Here is a 24,767-nt window from a genome sequence, read left to right as displayed (position 1 = left end):
TAACGCAGAGACCTCCCCTACCCACTCTTGCGTTACGTTAAATTCAACAATTATTGTTAAATTTGAGAAAATTTAAAGAATGCAAAGATTAGGTCTATGCAAGCTGAATTATAACTTGTGATAAATGCACTACGGATACTCCTTTGGTTCCCATTAGCACTTACGGCCGATTCCTTCACTTGCGTTCAACTCGTAAACCAGATATATCTAGCTCAAAGTCCAAGCAGTGGAGAATAAACTGGCGCTAAAATGCTAATGGGTTAAGCCCTCCCATCGCGTCAAGATTGAATATCCAGGGGGAGGGAAGATACAATACATATCATGTAAAAAATATTTCAAAAGAACTACAATTTCCTTAAAATAAGAAGATTGAATAATTGACCCTCGAATTCTGTTTTCGTCTAGTCCACGTCTATTTTGGGCACAAACTGAATTCAATTCCCGGCACATGTTCTACATGAGAAAAAAAATATATGATTTAAACGTAGGTGTTTATTCGAAAAGTCAGTCAAATTCTTCGCAATTCAAATCAAATCAGTAACAAATTTTGAAAACGACGTATAATCAATGGTGTAGCATTGATTATACGTCGTTTTCAAAATTTGTTACTGAAATCATGTATTCAAAGTACTCGTCAGTCGTCAGCAAAAACTTTAAATTGAGATGGATGTTGCTTTAGAGAAAAACGCTTAACATATTTCAATGATTATTATTGCCCACCCGATCACATTGCAACTAACAAATCTTTCTCTATGATTGTGCAATACGATGTTTCGTATGAAGAAAACTTACGCACACATTTGCTTGTATCTTCCCTAGGTGTAAACAAACATTTTACAGACTGGAAAAAAGATAGCTGCTGGTTTGGTGCGGTTGCCTTCGTCATACGCAAAACACGATAAATTGTCAACTCCTAAATGGAGTGAAATTGAAACGTGAGATTTTTTTTTTTTTTTTTTTTTGCTAGGTTTCTAGCTGCACTCTGAATAGAGTTGAAACCTCTACACTAGACCCGAAGATAGAAAAGAGTACGTAGTCTTTCAGAAGCAGTTTGCCAGCCGTACGCGGAAAATGATATCCATTAAGACACTGTTGCAACTGACTCAGAAAGTTACGGTAGAAGATTGGAAAGTTTTCAATTGGTCAGTCAGTCAAAATTTGCCTATGTAGTGTTATGGTCACACGGTTTGTGTTTGTCTCCTTGTTTGATTTTGTGATATGGTTAAATATGTTTTTCTCCTCGTTAAGTCAGTTGTTGTATGTTTGTTTTTTTTTTCATCGAATCAATCGAACCCTGTATGTTAAAATATAGTCGATCCTGTGTCAAATTGTTTTCTAGATTTCGCTAATCGTTTTCTACTTGTGTTCATCTTTTGTGTCCTTAAATTGTCATCGGTCCAAAATCCACAGAAACATGTAACTGAACTTCTGAACATCTAAGAGATAATCAAAAATACGGCAAGTTGGTCAGTTGATTGCAATAAAATTTTAAAATAATAAAGATTTCATGTCAACTTTCATCCCGCTACAAATACTATTAAAAATATTCAAATTCGTTCAATTGTCCTATAGGCCCTACCTGGATGAACCATGTCATTTTCTAGAGCGTAGCCTAGAAATGTCAACCTAGACATACACAAGTAACGTTGTTCAGTTAGTATAAAGCAGTCAGTTTTTGTCCAAAATGTCACATCGAACGCATTGACGTCAACAATGCATTTAAGTGTTCGCACGTTAGCTTCGAATCTATCAGCACAATGAAGTGCTGCAAATCTCCTTCGCACTATTAATTCTTCGGTCGATTTTAATTGCTTTATTTAAAAAAAATATGACCAACTAACATTGTAAAAATTCGAAAAAGCGGCTATGACATTAATAAATTACTCTGTAATAAAAATCAACCGAGAAGCGTGGGAAATAGAGCCCAAACAACATTTTGAAGTCAGATGGCTGTAAAAGGTTCCAAAACCTGTCACAAATCCTATAATACTTTTATTAGGATTTGTAACGATCATCAAAACCTTCTCAAATCCAACCGACTTGGAACTATTGCTTGGGAATAGACTCTACTGAGCCCCGGCGGTTCCTCCTGTTTATCGAGCATGTCTGATGCATATGATCAGCCATACTCCATCTGCAGCAGCCGGTTCGTGATGAACCGTTGGAGGCGCATTAAAGTGTTAAAAAGGTGATATGTTTCACTAAAGAACACTACATTACAATAATCAAAATGAAACTCCTTCACTTTAATACCGTCAACCCCTGCGAACTTGGCCAGGGTGAAATTGAAACGTGAGATTTAGTGTAATTATTCGATTTTCAGTGTTATAGAGGCTGGTAATCGATACTCTACATCTTTTTGCTCGTTTCTTAAGGCATTGGCAAATATAAGTCGGAATATCTGCAATCTGCCTGATGTGACGGGAATTAGCGCATATGACTTTAACTTTTGACTGGAAATGTTGTAAACAGTTTCTGCGTACACACCAGTTTCTCACTTCTCCACTTCATCTGAGATAATTATTGATAATGGTTTTCCGGCGAACTTGCTAGGGCTGCAACAAGTAGCATTTAATCATAGAATATCAAAAAATCATGGTTCTAGAAGTTAATTGGTGTAAACCTATAAATGCATCGTGCAGCAAATGCATTCAAGTTGAAATTGGCTCTATCATTTGTTTCTATCTACACAGCTTCCTCTAACATCACCACTGCCCACGAAAACCTTGATAAGGACAATGACCGCAAACTATAGTACCGCTACGCGTCTTAGATCAATTTGGCTGTGTCGTTGACCATTACTGAGCCCACACTACAATATTCAATAGAAACTTTAACATCACACGTGCCTCCTTACTGAGTCTATCCATGAACGGACAAGTAAGGGGGGTATCCCCTAGTCATCCAACATAGGCTCATAGCGATGGTCAATTTGCGCAAAAACACAAATAAACTCTGCCAAACCGAACTCACACCAATCCACTGCCATCAATGTCCGTCAGATTCACTACCATGAACTGAAGTTTTGGGAAACATTCGTTCATTTTTGTGTAAGTAACTCGAGTAATAGGCGGCAGTAGTAATGTTGCATGAGGCACGTACCTAACTGTACAAAACGATGATGGGATGGGATGAGGGGAGGTGGCCAAGTTCAAGGTAGTTTACTCAGCTTGGCACGACCGATAAGACAGCGCCAGCGGTGCGGTGACACTTGCCTTCAAATGGCGACAACCTGCTGTACAGCAGCAGCGCGACTAGCCAATGAAAGCATAGGGCAGTCGAAACAGAACGTGCTTTTGTGGATAAAAAGACATTGCACATACCTACATACTTGTCGTGCTGCCTTCGACCAAGTAGTTGGATTCCTTGGTTTCAAGTACCTAGTACCTATAGTTCGAGCACAGCGAATGGAAAATTTCCACGCTTTTGCACTCGCCAAATCTTCCGTCGCCGCCGTCCACAACAGGGCGACACGTGTTCATCAAGTTGAAGGTTTCATACGCTCTAGAGGAGCGAAAAACATTGAAGCGGTACTTATACGTGGAAGTAGGAATTAGTGGTTACGGCTGCTGACCAATCGATGCGATGACCGTTTTGTTTTGTTTCGATTTCATGGATGGGTGCCACACAAGCGTAGCCATAGGCACATGATGCCTAGGTGAAATGTATGCACACAAACGAAACGTAAATCTCGCTACATATGTGCAGCTGTGTACACTGAAACTCCCAGAGAGAAAGTGTATTAAATGACCTTCCGTCGTTGTAAACAAAACGATGATGGTGTTTATCACTTTGAATGCTGCAGTGAAAACTGCACTGATGTGATAGGTACACCTGGCTAGGCGAGACGATGAGTGATTCCAGAAATTGTACGCACATGTACGTGCTCAGTTGTTGTTATGGACCCAACTGGCCACGTGCACATGATTGTTTATAAACCATGTTTCCTATGCCTACGTAATGAGTAGTTGAAACATCGAAGGACGCTTGATTCACTAGTGCACCTGTTGGTGAGTCTTCCTTGAAATAAACGCCTCACTGAGCATTTATGTGCATTTTTTTTGTAAAATTTCAATACTTCCTGCTTGAGTTTGAGAGCTTGTGATTACTTGCATATGCGATATTGCTCAGTCAGTTGCATTTGCGCAAGCAGTCAAACGAACATTGTTTGGGATGTAGCCTTCAACTCTAATCCCAGGCCAGATCAGAGGTAATTTGTGAATTAGGACTGAAAAGGTGTCTAGCAGTTTTTGCTAACTAGGAATCGAAAAAAAGACACACAGTCACGATTGAAATTTATATTTCCCTTGGGATATTTTCTGCGTTATACACTTTCATTATATGTATATACTTGGGGAAGGGATCACCCTCCTTTTGTCTCGTTTCAGAGAGCGAGTAATGGCGCTTAGGCCTAGGCTTCCGAGCCTGGACATAAGGCTTACATTTCTTTGTCCCATCCCAGAAAGAATAGACTCGACGGAGTGACATTAATTTTCTTAGCAAAGTCACTCCAACGTATTTACTGTAAATTTACCGAGTGTTTGGTACGAGATTTTCCCGTTCTTGAGCTTTATTATATAAATGACGCTGCACGGTAGGTCTGGCCGCTTTAATTTTGTATTACATCTCCGATGTGATTTAAGCATGGATAATGACAAGAAAAATGATAGTAGTAGTTTATTCTATTTTTTTTTTCAGAATTCGTTCAATGAATGGCTGAGTATGTGTAGACTAAACTAGACTAGACTAATAAAAAAATACATTGCTTCAGGATTCCAAATTTGCGAAAAAAAAACTAGAAAGGTTTAAATGCATTGCCGTGGTGGACTATTAGGAAGATCGGATTCAATTCTCCGGGGGTTCAATTATAAGGAGGCACTATTAGCCATGATCTGGTTATCCGGCGAAAAAGGCTCCTGAACTTTATCCTAAAAATTCTTCCCGTCGTTCCCCGGAAATTCTTCCAGAAGGTTCTTCGGTTATTTCTACTGGGATTTCTGTAAAAGTTTCTTTTGGCATACCTGTATGAAATCTCATCGGATTCTTCTAGGTAATCTTTGAAGATTCGTCCAGAAGTTTGTTTGGGGTTACTCAAGAGTTTATGGGATTACATCTCGTGTAAATCCGCTTGATTATCAATTAGAATTGTTGAGGAATTATTTTTGTGGGGATTTGTTGAGACTCAAAGGAGTCCGTTGGGATTACTTTACATAATCTCTTAGAATAAGTTTTCCTTCTGGGATTCCTACAAGAATATTTCTGGGATTCTTCTCAATGGTGGCAGGTCTACGGAAATGTTCGTAGATCTACGGAATGGAGCTCTTTCCACGGGACTACGGATCCGTTGATCAAATTTACAGAAAACTGTTTTTCTTTTTTTTCATGGATTTTTATTAGTATTTCTATGGGAGTTTACGAAAATAAAATTCTTTAAAAGTTTCTACGTTAACCTTCTTTCATTATTGCACGATTCTTGTTTGATGGTTTCTTCTAAGATTCTCTCAGGTAATCGAGTATTGTATTGTTCCTTGTTGTGCATGCATCGCTCCTGATGGGGTGAGTAAATATTGCAGTATAATCAATTGTGTTAGCTATGATTTCGCGCGAAAACGAAAATAATAGTTGCGCGGTGCTTGTGTTGTTTCCTGTTGTGAATGCATATGGTTTTGATCATTGGTTTGTCCTTTGTCGCGTTCAGTTCATTCCTGTGTGGAATGGACTTAAAGCTTCTAGGATGGAGACGCGCGACAGGATTTCTTTTATTAGCCATGTTTTCATATCTTGTACCGACTTTTCGAACCCTCTAAGCAGAATACCCTCTTTGAATGAGTGTAATCAGTTTCGTACCTTTTAATTCCGCCCTATGTTGCTTATCCTTTGACAGATACGCGTATTTGCGTGGTTTGCAATGTTTATCTGCGCCACCTGTATCTGTACCTCATTGAGTGTAATTTACATTCACCTCGTGGAGAGTTGACTTTGCAGCTCCCTCGCGACTTTGGTATGCGTGTGCGATCTTTACTCTATTCGGCAAACTTTTAGAGAAAACCCAAAGGCAAAAGTCGTTCATACATCGTTTCTTGATTGTATGCTTCTGAGCTGAGAAAATAGCAAGTGAGTGTAACTCTTTGCAAGCAGGGATAGGGTGCGACTCAAAACTCTGCGTGCCGCACACGCTGCTACGAGACAACACAACAAACTAGAAGGAGACGAGTACGCGCAATCGGTTGTGTGTTGCTCGCTTACTTTGCCGCGCGCTGGAGCTCTCCTGTCTCTCACGCTCTGTCGTATGCACTCTCTCGGTGCTTGTCTCCGTGCTTTGCACTTGGCTTGATACTACGCATGATTGGAAAAATTTCGAATCAAACGACCCATCACTTGTCAACCCTTGACAAGCTTAACAACTTTGCCGAAAACACAAACTCTTCAATTAATTTATTAAGTGATTTTTTTCTGTTTTTGACAAGCACAGTCCCAAGCACCGAGCATTACTCCCTGCGCCGTAGAGCTAGTGCTGCGATTGTCTCTCGCACAATTACGAAAGCTTTCACTCATACGTCTCTTGTCTCTCGGCAAAACGGGAGACAAGCACTTGAGATTATGTGAAGCACATGCTTTTTTCGCACCGCACGGTGCATGCCGCCAATCCCTGTTTGCAAGTGAGCGTTCCCATCCTTGCTTGTGAGTTCTCGAACTGTGCACATTGAAAATAATAAGCTAGTCCCAAAGCCTATTCATTGGTTCCTTGTGCAATTTCGATTGCTCAGGTCAATCACGGAGTAGCAACTACGAATTGTGCGGTCATCTATGCTCATGCTTCTAACAATCCCTCAGGTAATCCTTCAAAATTATTCTAATAATTCCCCCTGATGATCTTTTTGGGTTACCTCGAGGGGTTCTTTCTGAGATTATCACTCCAAGCATTTCCTGACGTTCCTCTAGATTATCTCGTAGAAGTTTCGCTGGCTTTGAAATTTCTCAAGAGGTTTTCTTCTGAAAGTCGTCCAGGGCATCTCTTTAGGAAAACTGTTGGAATTTGGCCCATATAGCCGAGGCGGTAAACGCACGGGTATTCAGCATGACCATGCTGAGGATGACGGGTTCGATTCCCGGTCGGTCCAGGATCTTTTCGTAAAGGAAATTTCCTTGACTTCCTTGGGCATAGAGTATCTTCGTGCCTGCCAAACGATATACACATGCAAAATGGTCATTGGCAGAGGAAGCTCTCAGTTAATAACTGTGGAAGTGCTCATAGAACACTAAGCTGAGAAGCAGGCTTTGTCCCAGTGAGGACGTTACGCCAAGAAGAAGAAGAAGAAGTTGGTATTTGTTAGGAAATTTCTTCTGAGATTTGTGCAGAAGTTTTATCTCAAAACCCTCCAGGAGTTTTTCAGAAGCTCTTTTAAAAGTTTTACCAGGAATTTCTCCTTGAGTTTATTTTGAGATTCCTCTAGGAATTCCGTATGAAATTTCATCAAGAGGTTCTTCTTGAATACGTTTAGGAAATTTCATGAGATTTTCCTAAATCATCTCTTGAAATTTCTCCAGAACTATTTTTAGGTTTCCCTAATGAGTCCCTTCTGGTATTCCTCCAAGAAGTCTTCACCACTCCTCTTGGTAATTTCTAACGATTCCATATGGTTCTTTTTTTGTATTCGATGAGGAGTTTTCGTTAAGATATCTCAATTCTCAATATCTAGTAAATTTTCTGATACCTAGGATGTTCCTTCTGAGATTAACCCAAATATTACCTTTTAAATTCTTTCTTTCTGAACTTGTACCGACTTTTCGAACCCTCTAAGCAGAATACCCTGTTCGAATGAGTGTAACAGTTTTTTACCTTTTAATAGTAGTGGATAACTGACACTGCGGAAGATTACAAATGGTAGTCGAAATACGCGTATCTGTCGAAGGATAAGCAAAATAAGGCGGAATCAAAAGGTAAAAAACTGTTTTTTTCCTGAAGTTTTACTGGAATTTATTTAGGAATTCCATCAGAAATTTAAATCTATATAAATAAAAATGGAATGGTGTTTGGTTGTGGTAAGTCCAGTAAATGACAAGAGGCTGCGCTTTCGGTTTGGTCGTCGTCGGTTTATTTATGTGTCGTCGTGTCCCGTATGGAGCCGGAGTAGGTAAGTGGATGGATATCTATCTGGGAGCACGTTCCATGGGTTTGGATGAGGGCGGGGGTGGCGCGACCGATTTCTCTTCGGCGGCTCTCTCTTCTGCGGATTGAGGTGACAAGATGTAGGTTCAATCCAACTATTTTACACGTAGACACTAGATTGCATCGCAACCTAGCGATTTATGACCAAAAATGGAACCCTACTTGCATCCTGTCGTTTTGGTTTAGGAGGGGAGAGTCGGTAGGGGGGGGGGGGGGGGGGCTCGCTCGTGCTGCTCTCGCTCTTATTTGGACCCAATTTTGATACGATAAATGCAACAAACAACATTTTTTGCGATTTTAGTCAACAGACATTGAAATGTTCGTCACGTCAAGTGTCGGCCCAAGTTCCAAAGCCACGTTGGTTCAAATCACTTTATTTTCTCTTTCGTTAATTTTCGCACTTCGAAAACTATCTGAATGGTTCGTCATCTTCGATGTCGGCATGTGTTTTGTTTTAGTCCAAATGAAAATAAGTGGTTTGATATTAATAGGGTTGCATGAATCACTCCACTTACCAAAGTGAACTCAGATCATGCGCCCTTTCCCCTCCCCACTAACAAAAAGTCCTTCCCATGACAGACGTGGAGACGCAGAGGTGATCTCGGTCTTTAGTAAGCAACGCACGTCATAATAACATTCCTTTCCTTCCTCGATGACCGTAAGGACGTGGCCGGCGCCGTTATTGACCTAATAAAGTTTGGAATTCTCGAAGATGCACATTGAGGACGGTAAGCTACTCCCAAGCTCCGTCTGTTGGTTCCTTGTGCAACTTCGATTGTTCTGGTCAATCACGGAGTAGCAACTACGAATAGTACGGTCATCTATGCTCATGCTCATGCTCATGCTCATAAATAAAAATGGAATGGTGTTTGTATGTCACGAATAGGCTCGGGAACGGGCCAACGGATCTACACCATTCTTTCAGTGTTTTATTCGTACAGGGCTCCGACGTGTTCATACGAAAAAATAATTGAGAAAACGGACCGGGAACGCACCGAAAACGAGAAAGTTTGAAATTCCATTTTGCGGGGCATTTTTCTACAGAGTTGCATGTCAAAAACACAGTAGGCAGGCAGAACGACGTTTGCCGGGACAGCTAGTTCTTAAAAAAAATACCCTAGACATCCTATTGGCATTTGCGTTTTATAAAACTGAGCAGTTGGTACGAAAGGAAAATCAAATACGCTGCACAGTTGGCCTGTCTGCCCTAGTGCTTGTTATGCATTTCCGATGCACTGCAAAAAAGGTAGAAGTAATCGATTCTTGCATGTTCCAGATTTTTATCAATGAATGGCTGTGTATGTGCAGACTAGACTAGACGCCCTATTGAAGTTCCTCCAGGAGTTACTTCTGAGATTCAGCCAGATGTTTCTTCTGTAATTTCTCCGGAGTTTTCTTTAGAAGATCGTACTAGTAATCTCTAATTTCATTTCTTGAACTCCTACATAAATTCCTTTCCAGATTCTGCAAGTTTTGTTTTGGGATTTCATCAGGACTTTCTCCTGAGATTTTTTAGGCTTTCTTCCGAATATTTCATCGATTATTCGTCCAAGAATTGCTCCAGGAGCTTCATCTGGGATAATTTCAGAAGTTTCTACTAGGACTCCAGCAGCAGTTTCTTCTGGAATTCATCCATGACTGCATTCTTGGAACCGAGAGCTTCTGCTGGATTTTCTGAATCAGTAGAATCTACTACGCACCTAAGAATATCCAAAAACAGCCTAGCGATACCCCAGTTGGGACATTTCGTCCCAAATAGACAACAGAACCGTACGATTCAATGTCCAACGCTTATGAGCTGAAGGGTTACTGCTGTACAGTGGAAGCATTGATTGGTACTGCTCAGCGACGCCAACGAAATGATTGGTTCGACGAGGAGTCCCACGACGTGACGAACGGGAAGAATGCCACCAGGAGTCGGAAGTGGACGGTAGCAGGCTCCACAGAGAGCGATACAGAGTGGCAAAAACAGAAAAAAGAAGAGACTGCTGATGGGCAGGAAAGCCCGGATCGGAAAGCTATGCGGAAGTTTTATGCAACTGTCAATGACGCAAGACTGCGTCAACAAATAAAGCAGTTGTTGGCAGCCAGCGCTTCGAAGATTTTATGAATAACAACAATGAAGTTATACCCAGTAACTGAACTAACATATGTATAGTCGATGGAGGTCAAGCTATGAAACCACCAACACTGGATGAGGTTAAGAAAGCCCTAACCGTACTGAGAATAAAACAAACCTTCTGGAAAGAAGGATATCCTGGTTGAACTTGTTAAGCGCGGAAGCGAGCATATCAGTATCATGTTTACTGGACTTCCTATGCAAATTCACGGCAGGTTGTAGTTATGCGACAGTTATTTCCCTGTCCGGGTACTGTTGCATGCTCTGTTCAACAGATTGAGACCACTTGAGGAGTCCTTCATATTTCATATCGACGTCGCGTTCCGTTTTTCATCTGCAAGGTTGGATTGAATAGAACAAGCTCGACTACTAATGCTAAATATGTTAAATTCATGGCCAGAATGAAGAAATTCTACATTTCTGCAGAGCTGATTTGCCAACAACTGAACGATTTTTACCGATATCATTCATCCAGCACATACCAACCTATCTGATATAGGGTGGGGCGGGGCAAGATGGGTCACCTAAGGATGGATCACCATAACTTTGTAAATACAATCCGTATTGGTTTGTATTCGTCCGCTACTCTTTAATACACTTGTTAGCTATGCTAAGAGTCGATAAAAAGTTCATTAAATACAAAATATGATGTTAAACAAGTAGTTTTAAAAAGTAATCGATTTTGCGCCGTGAAAAAAGGGCGGGGCAAGATGGGTCACCTTTTAGGTAATTCACATTTTCTTAACGAAAAACGTCAAAATATAAGATTTGTTCCGCATTCATATATGCTCCATATCCATACTGAGTAAACAAGAGCTACTAGTAAACATTTTATAAATTTATTTGGAATATAAAAAACTTTTAGATTTGAGTGGTCCTAAGGCGACTTGAAAATCGATGTTTTCACTAAAAAAATATCATAATTTTATGTTATAATTTTGAGCGTTCATTCCGCTTGATTGAAGTCATTTATGAGATAGTCTTGTAATAAAAAATAAAGAACTTTTGAATGCTCCAAAAATACGTTCAAAATTGAAGATGACCCATCTTGCCCCGCGGCCGTTTATATGGAGATTATATGGAATGTATCGCATAAGAAAAATGGCTAAAAACCATTTTATTTTTTATTTCCAATGAGAGTGAATATTTTTTTAATCAATGCCCCAAACTTTTGTATATTCATGCTGGTCATCTAACAAAATTATTAACACAATCTAAACATAAGTAATGCGCCCGAAAATGGCACTGACCCATCTTACCCCGCGACCCATCTTGCCCCGTCCCACCCTAGGTATAGTTTCCCTTCAACGCTCACGCATCTTCAATCGAATCACGAATCCATACATAATGCCGAGATACAGTTACCTAGCTAATTTAAATACATCATCCACAGCATTCTTGTGCAAGTTAATTCACTACCCTCGGTGGCGCTGGCCGCTACGGTGCTGTTACGCACGCTTCGGCCGAGGTTTCATCCTCCATTCGGAGCGGGGAAGCGTTCGATCGATGCGCTAGACGCAATCTTTCACGAATCGTAACATCCAGTAGCCGGCCCGGCCGAATCATCTCTGAAATGAAGCAACAACCACCGCTAATCTTGGTTGAAGGCGCCGTGCCGCGATTGTGGCGATTGCGCCAATGGCGCACAACCAAAGCATAATACACGCATACTGTAACAGACGTGGGCGAAGCGCAGTCAGTCGCACGGAAGTGCGGATCAAACTTGAATGTTGCAAAACAACAGCCGAATCCACGGATGGATGGTGTGTGTAGGTAGGTAGGTAAAGCCAAGAGCGGGAAAGTGGTATTCATAAGAAATAACAGTTATTTTCACTTTAAATTCAATCGCGGAAATTGCTTTCGGTAGGTAACGCCGTGCACCAGCAGGGTAGATAACTTCGGTACGGGCGCGATGGTATTGTGCTTTCCATAAATATGATGGAAGAGAAACCTCAAAAGGGTGCTATAATGTTGGCGATTGAAGTGATCTGTGATCATTAGACGTAACAAATATGAACTGATTTGTTTAAACAGCTCTAGCTCCAAAAGCAATCATAATCTGTCTCAGCTAACTGCTAATTGAATCAAATTATTGCGCCAGCTAGGAGCTTCTGGTTCAGCCGTAGAGGCATAATGTTGTGCGTTGAAATGCGCACAATCTGACCATAACTGCTGCGGTAAGCAACATTGATCTCCCGGATATTGCGGTTGAGCTAACCGAAACCAAATCTGCTTACGGAGGCAGAAATCGAAACGAAATGAAAGTGTAAGCGCTTTGGTTTCGCTGCACACAATACAATCACATTATGCGTATAAATACTACGATGGAACCACGACGATGGATGCAAAAGCGTCTTATCGTTTTTTGTGGGAACCTGGCTGGCTTATTAGAGTGCTAGGTGGTGCTAGTACAGTAACATATCAGAGAAATGTTCAGGTCAATTCTTATTTTGTTTTTTTTTCAAAATTCTCTTACTGGAGCCGAACTACTGATACCGTTTGAAATTCTTCCAGAGGTTTCTCCATAAATTTTCTCCAGGAATCCTTTTAGAGATATCCCGAGGTTTTTAATCCAAAGTTTTTGCACTACCAATTCGTGATGAAACCTTATGAGCTTTTTGTATATGTTTCCTCCAGGGTTTAACTCAACATTTTTTTGGACATTTTCCGGAAATAAACCAGGGATTTCTGGAAGGTGTCTTAAAATTCCATCGATAACTCGAGTAGATATTTTCAGGAATTTCAATAGCATCTATAGCATCATCAAGAAACATTTGTAAATGAATGAAAAAAGTTTTGTTGTATTGAATTTTATATGGAAATTTTGGATAAATCCGAGAAGAAATGATAGCAATACCCCATCGTATAACATATAGAATCTATTGCTAGAAAACTCACCTTTGGTGTTGATGGTGGAGCTCTTGATCATCTCAAGCCCCTCCTTATCAATGATCGTGCCGTTGTAGATAACGCTGCTGCTGCTCTTTTCGTTTCGCTTCTTGAGCGCATCCTGCTGCTGCTGTTTCTGCTGTTGCTGTGCTGGTTCATCCTCTTCCATCTCCTCGTCATCGTCTTCCTCTTCCTCTTCGTCTTCCTCTACCACAACGTGTTTCTGATGATGATGTTGCTGCGGCTGTTGATGGCGGTGGTTGTGATGGTGCTGTTGATGCAATCGGCTCGTGTGCACTTCCCCATCACTGCCACTTTCGTTTCCACTAGCAGCACCGTTATCCGAATCTTCCGAATCGATGATGACGGGTGCTTCGCGCACTTGGTGGTAATTGCTGCTGCCGCCCCCACCGCTACTGCTACTGCTACTAACAAGCGCGTGCTGTTCCTGCTGCTGCAGGTGTTTCTTCTGGGCTTCGGCCACAATCTGATTGATCAGATCGGGTGGCTCGATCGAATTGCAAGCGCCCTTGCGCTTCGATTCCGATTGCTGTTGATAGTACTTGTTGTAGAACGCCATGTAATCCGTTTTTGGCGGACGCGCCTGCTGCTGCTGCTGATGGTGGTGGTGGTGATAGTGCCGAGAAGAGGACAATGACGATGTCTGGTTTTTAGCACTTCCGGACGAGCTTTTCGAATCTTTTGCTGCCAAACCGTAGGAAGTCGAAGAAGACGACGAGGAGAACTCCTCGTAGAAGCCACTTTCGTGCTGCTTCTTGCTAGAGGAACCCCCGGCTGTACCTCCTTTGGTACGATTGCGACTCATATTGCGACCTGAGCAAGTACTAGACACACTTCAAATTTTTTACCAACACCCCACACTGTAAGCACTTCGCGGGGCAATTCCCTCGAGATTGGATAACTACAATTTCACTTTCCCAACCGACGAACCTTTCAATGGTTGCGGGCACACTGGTTTCTTCTCAAAGCACTTCCATGGTTGACCACAACTGCGGTCAGAGGTTTTCTGAATTCTGGTTTGGCGGTATCAACTCTCGTGCACTCAAAAATTTCTTCTTACACTAATCAAGAGTCGTCGTCAGACGACGTAAAGGTTCTTCCTTTTCACAAAGAATCTTCAATTCATGTTGGGATCTGAAAGAAAAAAGAAACAATGAAAGTTATCAATATGACTCAAACGTTCGCTTAACATAAAAGATTTATTCTGTGGAATTATTCTAATGTTTTCCTCTCTCTTTTTCGCAATTTTCTCTGCCCCACAAACTCTACTTTACACCCGAAATCCGAGAGAAATCCTGGGAGAAGTTGGCTTTAGGAATCTCTAGAAAAAAAAAATGTGTAAAAAACATGAAGGACTATGGGACAAATCTCTGAAGGAGTTCCAGGAAGCGAGAAATCCTGGAAAAACATCTGTAATGAAATTCCGGAAGGGATCCTTAAAATATAATGGAGGAAACCTTTCGTGTAAGTTTGGGATCAATCTTTTGAAGAATCCACGAAGAAATCACAGGAATAATTACCGAAGATTTCCATGATTGTGTAGCAGGAGAAATTCCTGGAATAATTCTAAGAGAAACATCAAGAGAAACCCCTGGAGTAATATCGACAAAGATTTCTGAAAAGAATGATGATATCCCTATAGAAAACATTGATGACCATACCAAGAGGATATGCTGAAAGAATTCCGATAAAAGTTTCTGGAGGTATAACGGAAAGAAACTCGTAAAAAGCCTAAAATTTGTCGGAACGCCAGGAGGAATAATGAGTGGAACCCAATGTAATCCCGAAAAAAAAGCTTATAGGAAACCCATAGTTAATCCAGGAAGAATGCCGATCATGCTGATATAAATCCCCGGGCGAATTGCGGAAGGAATTATCTTTGTCCGTCTTTTTTGGAATTTCCACTTAAATCCGGGAAGAAATACTAAAAATAATCCTTGAAGGGATTCAGGAATTCCTGGCGGAATTCTTTAATACAGCAGAAGGCATTTCTGGAAGGAACCAGGAAAAGGCTCCGGGAGGACTTCCAGGAAGAGTTCAGGGAAATCCCAGAGGCCCGAAGGAATCCCACACGCTCAGAAAACCGTTCTGATAAACGTGAACAAACAAACGCAAATATGAAAACAAGCAAATATACACCGTGAACTGGAACTAGTTCCAGTTGTCAATATGGGCGTTCTAGAAAACGTGAAATCTAGTTCACGGTGTACATTTCTTATTGTTGTTATCGTTGCTATGCATAGTTCCTGTTTGTTCCCGTTGTCGTGACTGGGAGTGTACGTATATCGGAACGGATTTTTTTGCGTGCAGGAGGAATCACCAGGAAAAAATCCTTGAAGTAAAGTTAGATGAAAATCCGGAAGGATAATGGAAGGAAGGTCTCGTGCGTTTTACTAATGAAACTTTTGAGGAATCCTTGGAGTAATTAAGGATGGTATTCCTGCAATAATAAGATTTCATTGAAATCCATGTAAAAAAGCTAGAATAAATCCTGGGTGGAATATTGAGAGGAAACTGATGATGAGCTACGTACTGGAACGAGCGGTTACTAGTACATTGACGACCAGCAACTCTAGCAACTTGTTACTTTTGCACTAACTGATCTTTAAAGATTTGAAATAAAATCAGGAGAAGTTAATTTGCTTTTTAGTTATAGTCTTGGGCTTCAATCGATTATTTAGGTTTTTTTTTCGAATTGAAAGCATCTTGTTGGCCATTCACCACAAAAGATATTGTTTATCTTAACCAATATGTAAAAAACAACTACTTTTGTTAATTTCTGTCATGTCATAAAAGGGAGGTAGCATATATGTGGGATAAGTCCTTTCAAGCTTCAAAGGGTTTTATTACAGACTATGTACTATCTTCCATCTCTTTATAATAATTTGCCTCGCGATTTTGAAGAAGTAAATATCAATTGTCACTACACTGACGTAGCTGAAACTTTAGTCGATTGTGCATCGCAAGGCTATAATAAGGCTTGAAGGCTATAATAAAACTTAAACTGTAACTTGGTTTGATAAATCTGAATGTTTGCTAATGTTGGCATTTGTCCATTTATGATTTTTTTTTTAATTTTAAATTTGTCATTAAAAAAACTCTAGGAAACGCCAAGCTAATTCTGAAGGCTCCCAACACTTTCCCAATCGAAAATCGCCTGAATCAAAAATCGCGAATGACGCACTTCATAAATGCTCCTAAAGAGGCGAAAATTACCCCACAACGACAATGACCTGGCCTTCGCAAAACACCGGGCGCCAACCAAATTAAACCCGATTTGAACGATTAGGAATCTTCAATCCAGTACTGGCGAACAAACCTGCACAGTGCACCTATATTGACGGCGCTGCTCGGCTGTTGATGTGGACCATCTGGTACGTAATCAAAACAGGGCGAGAACTGTGTGTATGTCGTTTGCCTATAATGTGGGAAAACTGGTTGAAGCCTATGCCCGGAAGATGCCTGGTGACCATATTTGAGAATGATGGTAGTCGTCATTTATTCATAATTGATACAGTATTGTTTTGATAGATTATAATATTTCGAAACAAATTTGAATGGCCAGAGAATTTTTGAAGAAGTGGTGGATGAATACTCAAAAAAGTAAAGAATAGTCACGATTCCAACTGTGGTAAGGGAACGCAAAGACATAAATACGAAAATATACACGAAGATTATAGAAAACTTCAGCAGAATTTGAAGAATAAGTAATAGGTATAAGGAATGAGCTACACACACGACATTCTCATAAAATTAACCAGGAAGTTTTATGGTTCAACCATTGAGTAAACTAAAAGAATCAACATATTTAGCACGTTCCTTTAGGTATAATATTGCCAAACATTCTATAACCACCTATCATATTTAACCTTTAACTGAAAAACTTTCGCTTTTGTTACCTCCGGACATTACTTTTCCAGTTATTTTCCATCGCGATGACTAATGAAACCACACAAGGCAGGTAGACAAGACAATCAAACGCCGATATCTCTCCGGCAACCAGTTTTAGTGGATGTTTGAAAACTTTTGTTTCAAAAGTCCTGCTTAAATTCCAAACAGCCCGCCAGCCAGACAACAAAAGCTAGTAAACATCACGAAGCCAAAAGTAACCCCAGCCAGCAACGCATAAGACATCGAAAGACAAGAAACGCAAAACACAACAATCTTTCTGGTGTTCTCTTCTGAATCTGATGTGCTGGTAGGTATTATTCATCGCTCGGACTCGGAATGAGGTTGCCTGGCCTCTTCGGTCTGTCTGTACGGTACGGTGTAACAACTTTGGTTGTTGTGTGCCCGCGAAGAAAATTAGGACATCACCGTCTCGGTCCGTCCGTTCGTTCGCTCGCTCGCTACTCGTCGTAAGTTCTCTCTCTTGATCGCATTCTTCGGAAGGCGCGCGAGCGCGAATGTGTGTGCGGTAGCGGCACGCGCGGCGATACACTATGCGATGGGTACAGTTATACCAGGGGTTTCCAATCGTTTAACAAACTTGCTCCGTCCAGGGAATCATGAGAACTTTTTGTTCACTCTGTTCCATGAATCTCTTGTTTGTGCATTTTTTTTTCGAATATAGCTTTTAGGTTGGCCCCAGAGACACGTTGTCCTCCATTTGGATTTTTTTTATCTGTATTAACGATATTTTTAGCCCTAGGCTAGTTCATCTCGGGACCCACGCTTTACTTCCCTTCCGAAGGAAGAACTCACATTTTGCGAGTTTGTCGGGAGTGGGATTCGATCCCAGGTCCTCGGCGTAATAGCCAAGTGTTCTAACCATCACATCAGGTCCGCTCCGCTGGAAAATTTGTGCCATAACAAATTGTACTAACAGGCATCTTCACTGTATGAGTGTTGATGATCTCCTATAGTTCACTGCACGTATTTATGCTGGCCTGTTTATTCTCATAGAAAATTTGACGTTTGAGCGGTGCCGACACCGCTCAAACGTCAAATTTTGCGTGAGAGTAAGCAGGCAAGTAAGAATTCGTGCTGTAATCCATTGTAAGGAGAGAATGGCGCCTGCTACGCCAGGTTGCAGACCTTTGTAGGGAAACGAAAGGACGCGATAATCGAAATCGCTTGCCCACGGCAGACCGTATATACCAATGAAAGTATATTACAGACTGAGAAGAAGAAGTAAGAAAAAATCCTCCAGAAAATTCTCAAGAGATTCTTCTGGAAGTTCCGCCAGGGGATTTTCTTAGAAGATCCTCAGATATGTCTCCAGGGGTCGGATCGTAAACTTCTTTAAGGATTTATAGAAATCTTTCTTCAGAAATTATTTCAGATTTTTTTCCTGTGACTCTTTAGGAATTCCTTCATCTTTCTGAGATTATTTCATGAGCTGTTTTAGAAATCACTAAAGGATTTATTTCTTGACATTTCTTTCCTCTAGGAAAATTGTTTCAGGTATATAAAATTCCTAATACCTTCAGACATTTTGCAAAAAAAAATCATCCAGAAGTATCTCCAGAAGTTCTCACAGAGTTTGTTCCACATCATCCTCCAGCAATTCGCTTTAGAAATTTATTAGGAGGTTTGTGTAAGAAATCCTCCAGTACCATTGTCTCCAATTTCGGAACGTATTTCCGTATATTTTTCAAGAATTCCTCTAGAAACTTTATCGATATTTAATTCAGGAATTCTTCAAGGATGTCTTCTACAAATCCTTTCAAGGATTTTCTCAGCAACTTATCCGTAGTTTTTTCCCTAAATTTCCCCAAACGTTACTAATTAATCCTTTTAGAAATTTCTCCGAAACCACTTTAGAAGCTTCTCCGGGTATTCCCCAGGGGTTTCTCCAGGAGCTCCTTTAACGATTGTTTCTGAAATTGTTTCAATAAAATTGAATTTCATCAGTTTTTTAAACAATCCCATGAAATTCCTTCAGGTAACCTTTTAAGAATTACTGTTTATGGTGTTTTCATGAAATTTCATAAAACACTTCTGTAAATATCTGTGAAGGAATCACTGAAGAAATCCTAGGAGATATTTCTGAAAGAAATGCAGAAGGAATTCCTAAAGAAAACCTTCTAGACATTACTTCGGTAGTCCCTGACGAAACTTTCCAAAGGATTCCTGGATGACCTTTGGAGAACTTTCCGAAGGAATCGCCGAAATTTCTCTGAAAATTAAAAAAAAATCCGTGGAATTTTTTTTGAGGTAATTTCCAAGCAGAAAAAACTACGTTAAAATCAAAAATATTTGAGGTAAATTCAAATAAATTGTCAATTTGTTCTGGTCACAAAAATAAAACTGTTTGGGGTAAATCGAACGACACATTTGAAGCTAATGCAATCCATGTTTGAAACAAAAATGCATCTTCTGACAGATCATGTTAGAAATAAATGTAAATATTTTTGTTTTTTTTTGTGGCAGGTCGGCCCTACGGAAATATTTGTTTTCCCATTAAACTTATTAAGTCATTTCCTTCCCTGGAAAAACTACCTCCCGTGTTGTACTTCCAATGCCAACATCAACTGTACATTTATTAGATAACACACGCTCCCGAAAACAACGGGATTTCGTGGAAACTTTTGGTAAACTTTGCCTTTTTTGCAGAAGGAAATCTTGTTTGATGTTGCAGCTGGAGCTTGTGAGTTTTGTTTATGTTCTCGACGGCGGAACCCCTCTCCTCAATGGGTATTGTCGAAATCAATATGTAATTGCGTTAGTTTTAAAAATTAAAATTTTAGTTTTAAACATTTTATTAGATTACCGAATAAATATGAACATTTTTGTTTCAAACGAACGAAATTTGTCTCCGTGTCTTACTGATATTCATGAAAAATCCTTGAACTACTGAAGGAGTCTTTAGTGATATTTCTGAAGGAGTAATTTCTGAAAGAAGCTTCCCAAGAAACAGAACTAGTTGAACCGTAGTTTCTTAAGCAGAAGTTTGCTTAAGAGTGGTTTATTCCACTCTTGTTCAGCAAAAATGTTTGTTGGGTTTGGAGGATTTTTTGAATAAATTGTCTATCAAAAATCCCTGGAGATATGTGAAAAAATCCTTAGGAATTTTCTGAAGAAATTCTAATAAGAGTTACTAAATAAATTTCTGGAAAAACTCCCTCAGAAACTACACTACTACTACAACTCAGACACTACACTGTCTTCAACCAGAGGTTGCACAGACTGAACTAAGATACACCGGGGCAAATTGAAACGGGTGGGGTAAGATGAAACAGCGGGTTAACATGATGTTTTTTAATTATGATAAACAATTTGATTGCTCTAATACATAGTTTTTAATTCAAAGAAACTTTTAGCGAAGGATAAAATTCTTAATTTTATTGAAAAAAAAAACTTCGCTTTTCATCTTGACCCACCCGTTTTAACCCCCCCCCCCCCCCCCCCCTTGTTTGTAAGGTGTACCTTACCACTAACATAAGACAACGGACAACACACGAAACGGCCCAGTAGCCCAGTGGAGAATTTTCCGTTAGACGAAAATTTTTCACCGACTGGAGCGGGAATCGAACCGGCACTCCGAAGTTTACGAAACGGCTGGATGAGTGGCGCCCCTAACCGCTCGGCCACGAAGTCCACAGTTATCAATAAATTATTCAGAAAAAATCCTAAGGAAATTTCTTATCGAAATTCATGAAGAATTTTCTGAAAGAATTCCTGGAGAAATTCATGAACTATGTCTGGAGAAATACTTAAACTTCTGTAAAGGTTTTTAGAAAAATATCATAAAAAATCTCCAAAGGAATTCGCGTAAAACATTCTAGGAATTGTTGCCGATGAAATATCTGAATTTTTTAACCGTTATGTGGCTACACCGTGTATTTTAAATGGGTGCTGGGTACCCGGGTACCCTGCCGGCCACATAAGGGTTAAGGAATCCCAGTAAAAATTCCTAAAGTTATTCTTTTAAGAAATACAGGAGGGACTTCTGGTGAAATACATGGAAGAATACCCGGAGGAACTTATAAAGGAATCACGGTACGAATTTCTGCAAATATCACTGAAAGAATACCTACGGGAATCACTTAACAAAGTATATAGAAGAATTTTAGGAGAATTTCCTCCATGAAAAAAATTATAGAAGGAACCCTGAAAGAACTTTCGAAGCAACCGATGGAGGAATTACTGAAACAACCTTGGGATTACTTTGTAAATAGAGTTCCTGGAGTTACTTCCGAAGGGGGAAAGTTCATAAATTACGCCACGCTTTGAGAAGGGGTGGGTTCTGAAAAGTGTGATAGCTCTAACTCAAATATCAGGTGATGTCCTATACAAAGTGTTCCATAAGCGGGAGGTGCGTGAGATAATTTCGGCACCAACTTTTCAAAAGGGCGTAACTGCATTTTGAAACAAACCACTCTTTCACATCTGTGGGTCATATTTTAAGTTTCCCACGAAATTCACAAACATTACTAGACAGAGAAATTTCTCTTTTTTCCAATACTGGCGGTGATTTGCATGGCGGCATTGAAATACGATGTACAGATGTGAAAGAGGGATTTGTTTCAAAATGCAGTTACGCCCTTTTGAAATGTTTGTGCCGATTTATAGAATTTCTAAGAAATCAATTAAGCCATTTCAGGTGGTTCTATGTAGAAATTATTTGGAAAATTTATGGAGGAACTTATGCCACCCTCAACCATATATTTCTAAAGGAACATTTGCACAAGTTTTTGATGTAATCCTTGAAGAAAATTCTCAAAGATCTCTGGACTCTTCCTTTTCTAAAAGTAAAACGCAGTTAGAATGTCTGGATTCCGTGGATGGTTTTCTGAAAGAATTCCCGGAGAAAATTCTGAAATAATCCATGGAGGAATTGCTTAAGCATGGTAGGTTTTGTAAAAGAATTCTTGGTAAAATTTCTGGTCCTCTATAGAAATTTCTCAAGAAAATTTTGTGGAATATATACCTCCAGAAATGTCATTCGTAAATTGCCATAAAAATCTTCCAAGAGATGTACCAAGAATATGTACGAGAATTTCAATTCGCAAATCGAATTAAATTGAATGTACGAGAATGTGTTTGTGAATCTCATGAGAATACCGCCAAGAATTGAGGCTAACAAAAAAACTCGCTTAGTACTAACAAAACAATAAGTGAGGATCTAAATCTGTATAAAATCAACATATGATTTATACTGCGCATAGTGAGTTCTCTTTATTTGAGTTGTTTTCGATTTTTTTATGAACAAATTTAGAAAATAACAGTTACAACTAGATAAAGCTACAACACGCAGAAAAATAACACATATTAGAACCAAATTCAAACAGACTTCATTTCTAAGTCGCGAGTTTATTGAATCAAAAAATATTTTCTTTGATTTCAATATCGGAGAATGCACGTAGCCAATAATGAACAAGATGATTCAGTTTTACCCTGAGATTTTCAAGAGCAGATCTGGCCGTGAACGATAGCTCGCTATCAGTGATGCATATTACAACAGTACTCGTGTTCGATTCTCGCATGCTTTTTTTCATTTCGTTACCACTTTCAAACAAAAATATTTTGTTTTTGAATCTAAGTCGATGGATATTTGTTTCTAAAAAATATAGACTTTGAAATCACAAAATTGCTTAGTTTCAAAGCAATAATGTTATAGATTCAAAGTGAAGAAGTATTTGAAACTAAAATCAACGCCGCGAGGCTTGATTTTAAAAACAATGAAATGAATGCTTTGAAACTAATGCCAAATATTTTAGATTCAAAGCAAAAAAGGTATTAGGCCGTGGTTCAATGATTTATTTTCTTTGATTCAAAGCACTTTATTTTTGAGTTCAATATATTTTTTTCTGCGTGAAGGGCATTGCATACTTTTTGGCGTTCATCCATCGGTGTATGGAGATTTCTGTTCCATTTTACTTTTGTGAGTCTCGTAAATACGCTTTGTAAAGAGATTCAATTCCAGATTTTTAATCTACTATGATCGTTCTATCGTAAATAGGTGACTATTCGTTGAAAAATAGTAAAAAACATTGTTGCACAGCAGATTGTTTGAAGGCGTTGACAAATGACGAAAATATCGACAATTTAACATGTTGTTTTTGCTCAAAAAGTTTTGTATAAGGTTGATTATAATAAAAATACCTCTGAAATCGACTTTTATATGTATAGTTTTGCCTTTTTCTTAACTAATTGAAGGAATCATGGTTATAAGATAAAATATACTGTGTCTACCGCACTATCAAAGTCACCCCGTTTTACGATAGGTACGCTGTTTGTTTTGCGAATGATATTAAAAATAATTGAATAAATCCCACAATAAGTTAGCTCACAACACAAGCATCTGCACAATAAGTAGGTATTCACTGTTACATATTTCAATATCCCGAAGATTTTTTGTATTTTTGAAACTCAACTATAATCAACTTAACTGAAAGGAAAGCGTAATTTACACAACAGCCATATTTTTAAAACAGCGAAATTCCTCCGAAGTGTTGGATTTGAAATAAGATAGATTGTTATGGGTAATAGTCTTATAAAATTCGCTTTACCAATTGACTCATTCAACTACTCGAACAAAGTCTCGGGAAAGAAAGGGTTTACCCCTATAATGACGAAATTACCCCCTTTTATGGAGTATCCAGGTTGTAAACCACTGTATATGTACCACGAACGCCTACCAACAACACCCATCAACCGGTCGTCTACTCTACCGATTTTAAACCAACACCACACACTAACTCGCTGTTGCCTTGGCAAAAGTTTTTCATTGAGTAAATCTCTGGTGAAACTTGTAAAAAAATGCTTGGTAATCAAAAGGAGCAAACCTTTTCTTGCTTTAAGTTATTATTAAATTTTCAATATTGGACTTGTTCTTGTTTCAACTATTTTTGTGTAATGCATTGCTGATCGATTGCTCAATTGCAAAAATGTACGAAGACCATAAAATATTGTGAAATTGATTTCAGTAAACATATGAATCAAAATTTCGAGAAAAAACAATGATCTACACTACAATTATACACTTGAGGTAATGCCACAAACTTCATCCATGGCCATATTTTTGAACCTTTTTTCCAACTCTTCCTATCCGGATGGCATACACTTATTTGACGCAGTGGGAGACATGCTACCAATTCCCTCAATCTGCTACACAAACCAAAACTACTTACTTTTAAACCCCTCGAAACTGGTAATCACTCTCAAAGTCCGAATTTCGGTAAATTCCGAAATTTCACACCGAATATGGCTTAATCCTTGCACTGTGCACACTTCTCACTAACAGTTGTTGTCGAGAGCCCTTCCCAGCACCGAGGAAAATTGAAAATGTGGAAAACCGCGCGCGTGGCACACATCCAATCCAACAAACGGGAACACAACGACGACCGACGACCGACGACAACCGTCTCAGGGGACGATGAAAATCCGAGTAAAAGTGGTGGGCTCCACTTGTTCCGCTTCTGGCTCTCAAGAGTGGTGGGTTTGATGGTGTGTGTGTGAGTCAAACAAATACCATCGGAGGACCGGTTGGCCCCCCTCTACGGTACCAAGGGAGAGGTAGTGGAAGTAACGTGCCTCTTTTCGAGTTGTTTGTAGGTAGTTAGTTGGCTTTGGTTGTCTGCTCGGTGGATTTGGGTTGATTTGCATACATATACCTAACTA

General features: G+C 39.6%; 1 protein-coding gene across 1 annotated transcript in view; it reads right to left on the bottom strand.

Moving 5' to 3' along the window:
- The window catches only part of LOC109420217 (ribosomal protein S6 kinase alpha-5), a 52,402-nt gene extending 27,869 nt beyond the window's left edge, over nt 1-24,533 (bottom strand). Inside the window, exons 1-2 of the mRNA XM_029869966.2 lie at nt 24,278-24,533; nt 13,188-14,333 (exon numbers count right to left, since the gene is read on the bottom strand). Coding sequence (XP_029725826.2) covers nt 13,188-14,004 — 817 coding nt within the window. The 5' untranslated portion in view covers nt 14,005-14,333; nt 24,278-24,533. The remainder of the gene's footprint in view (nt 1-13,187; nt 14,334-24,277) is intronic.
- Between the last annotated feature and the right edge of the window lie 234 nt (nt 24,534-24,767).

Source organism: Aedes albopictus, chromosome 2, assembly GCF_035046485.1.
Source record: "Aedes albopictus strain Foshan chromosome 2, AalbF5, whole genome shotgun sequence".
Lineage (NCBI taxonomy): Eukaryota > Metazoa > Arthropoda > Insecta > Diptera > Culicidae > Aedes > Aedes albopictus.
Note: the sequence above shows the minus strand (reverse complement) of the source record. Positions and strands in the feature narration are given on the sequence as shown.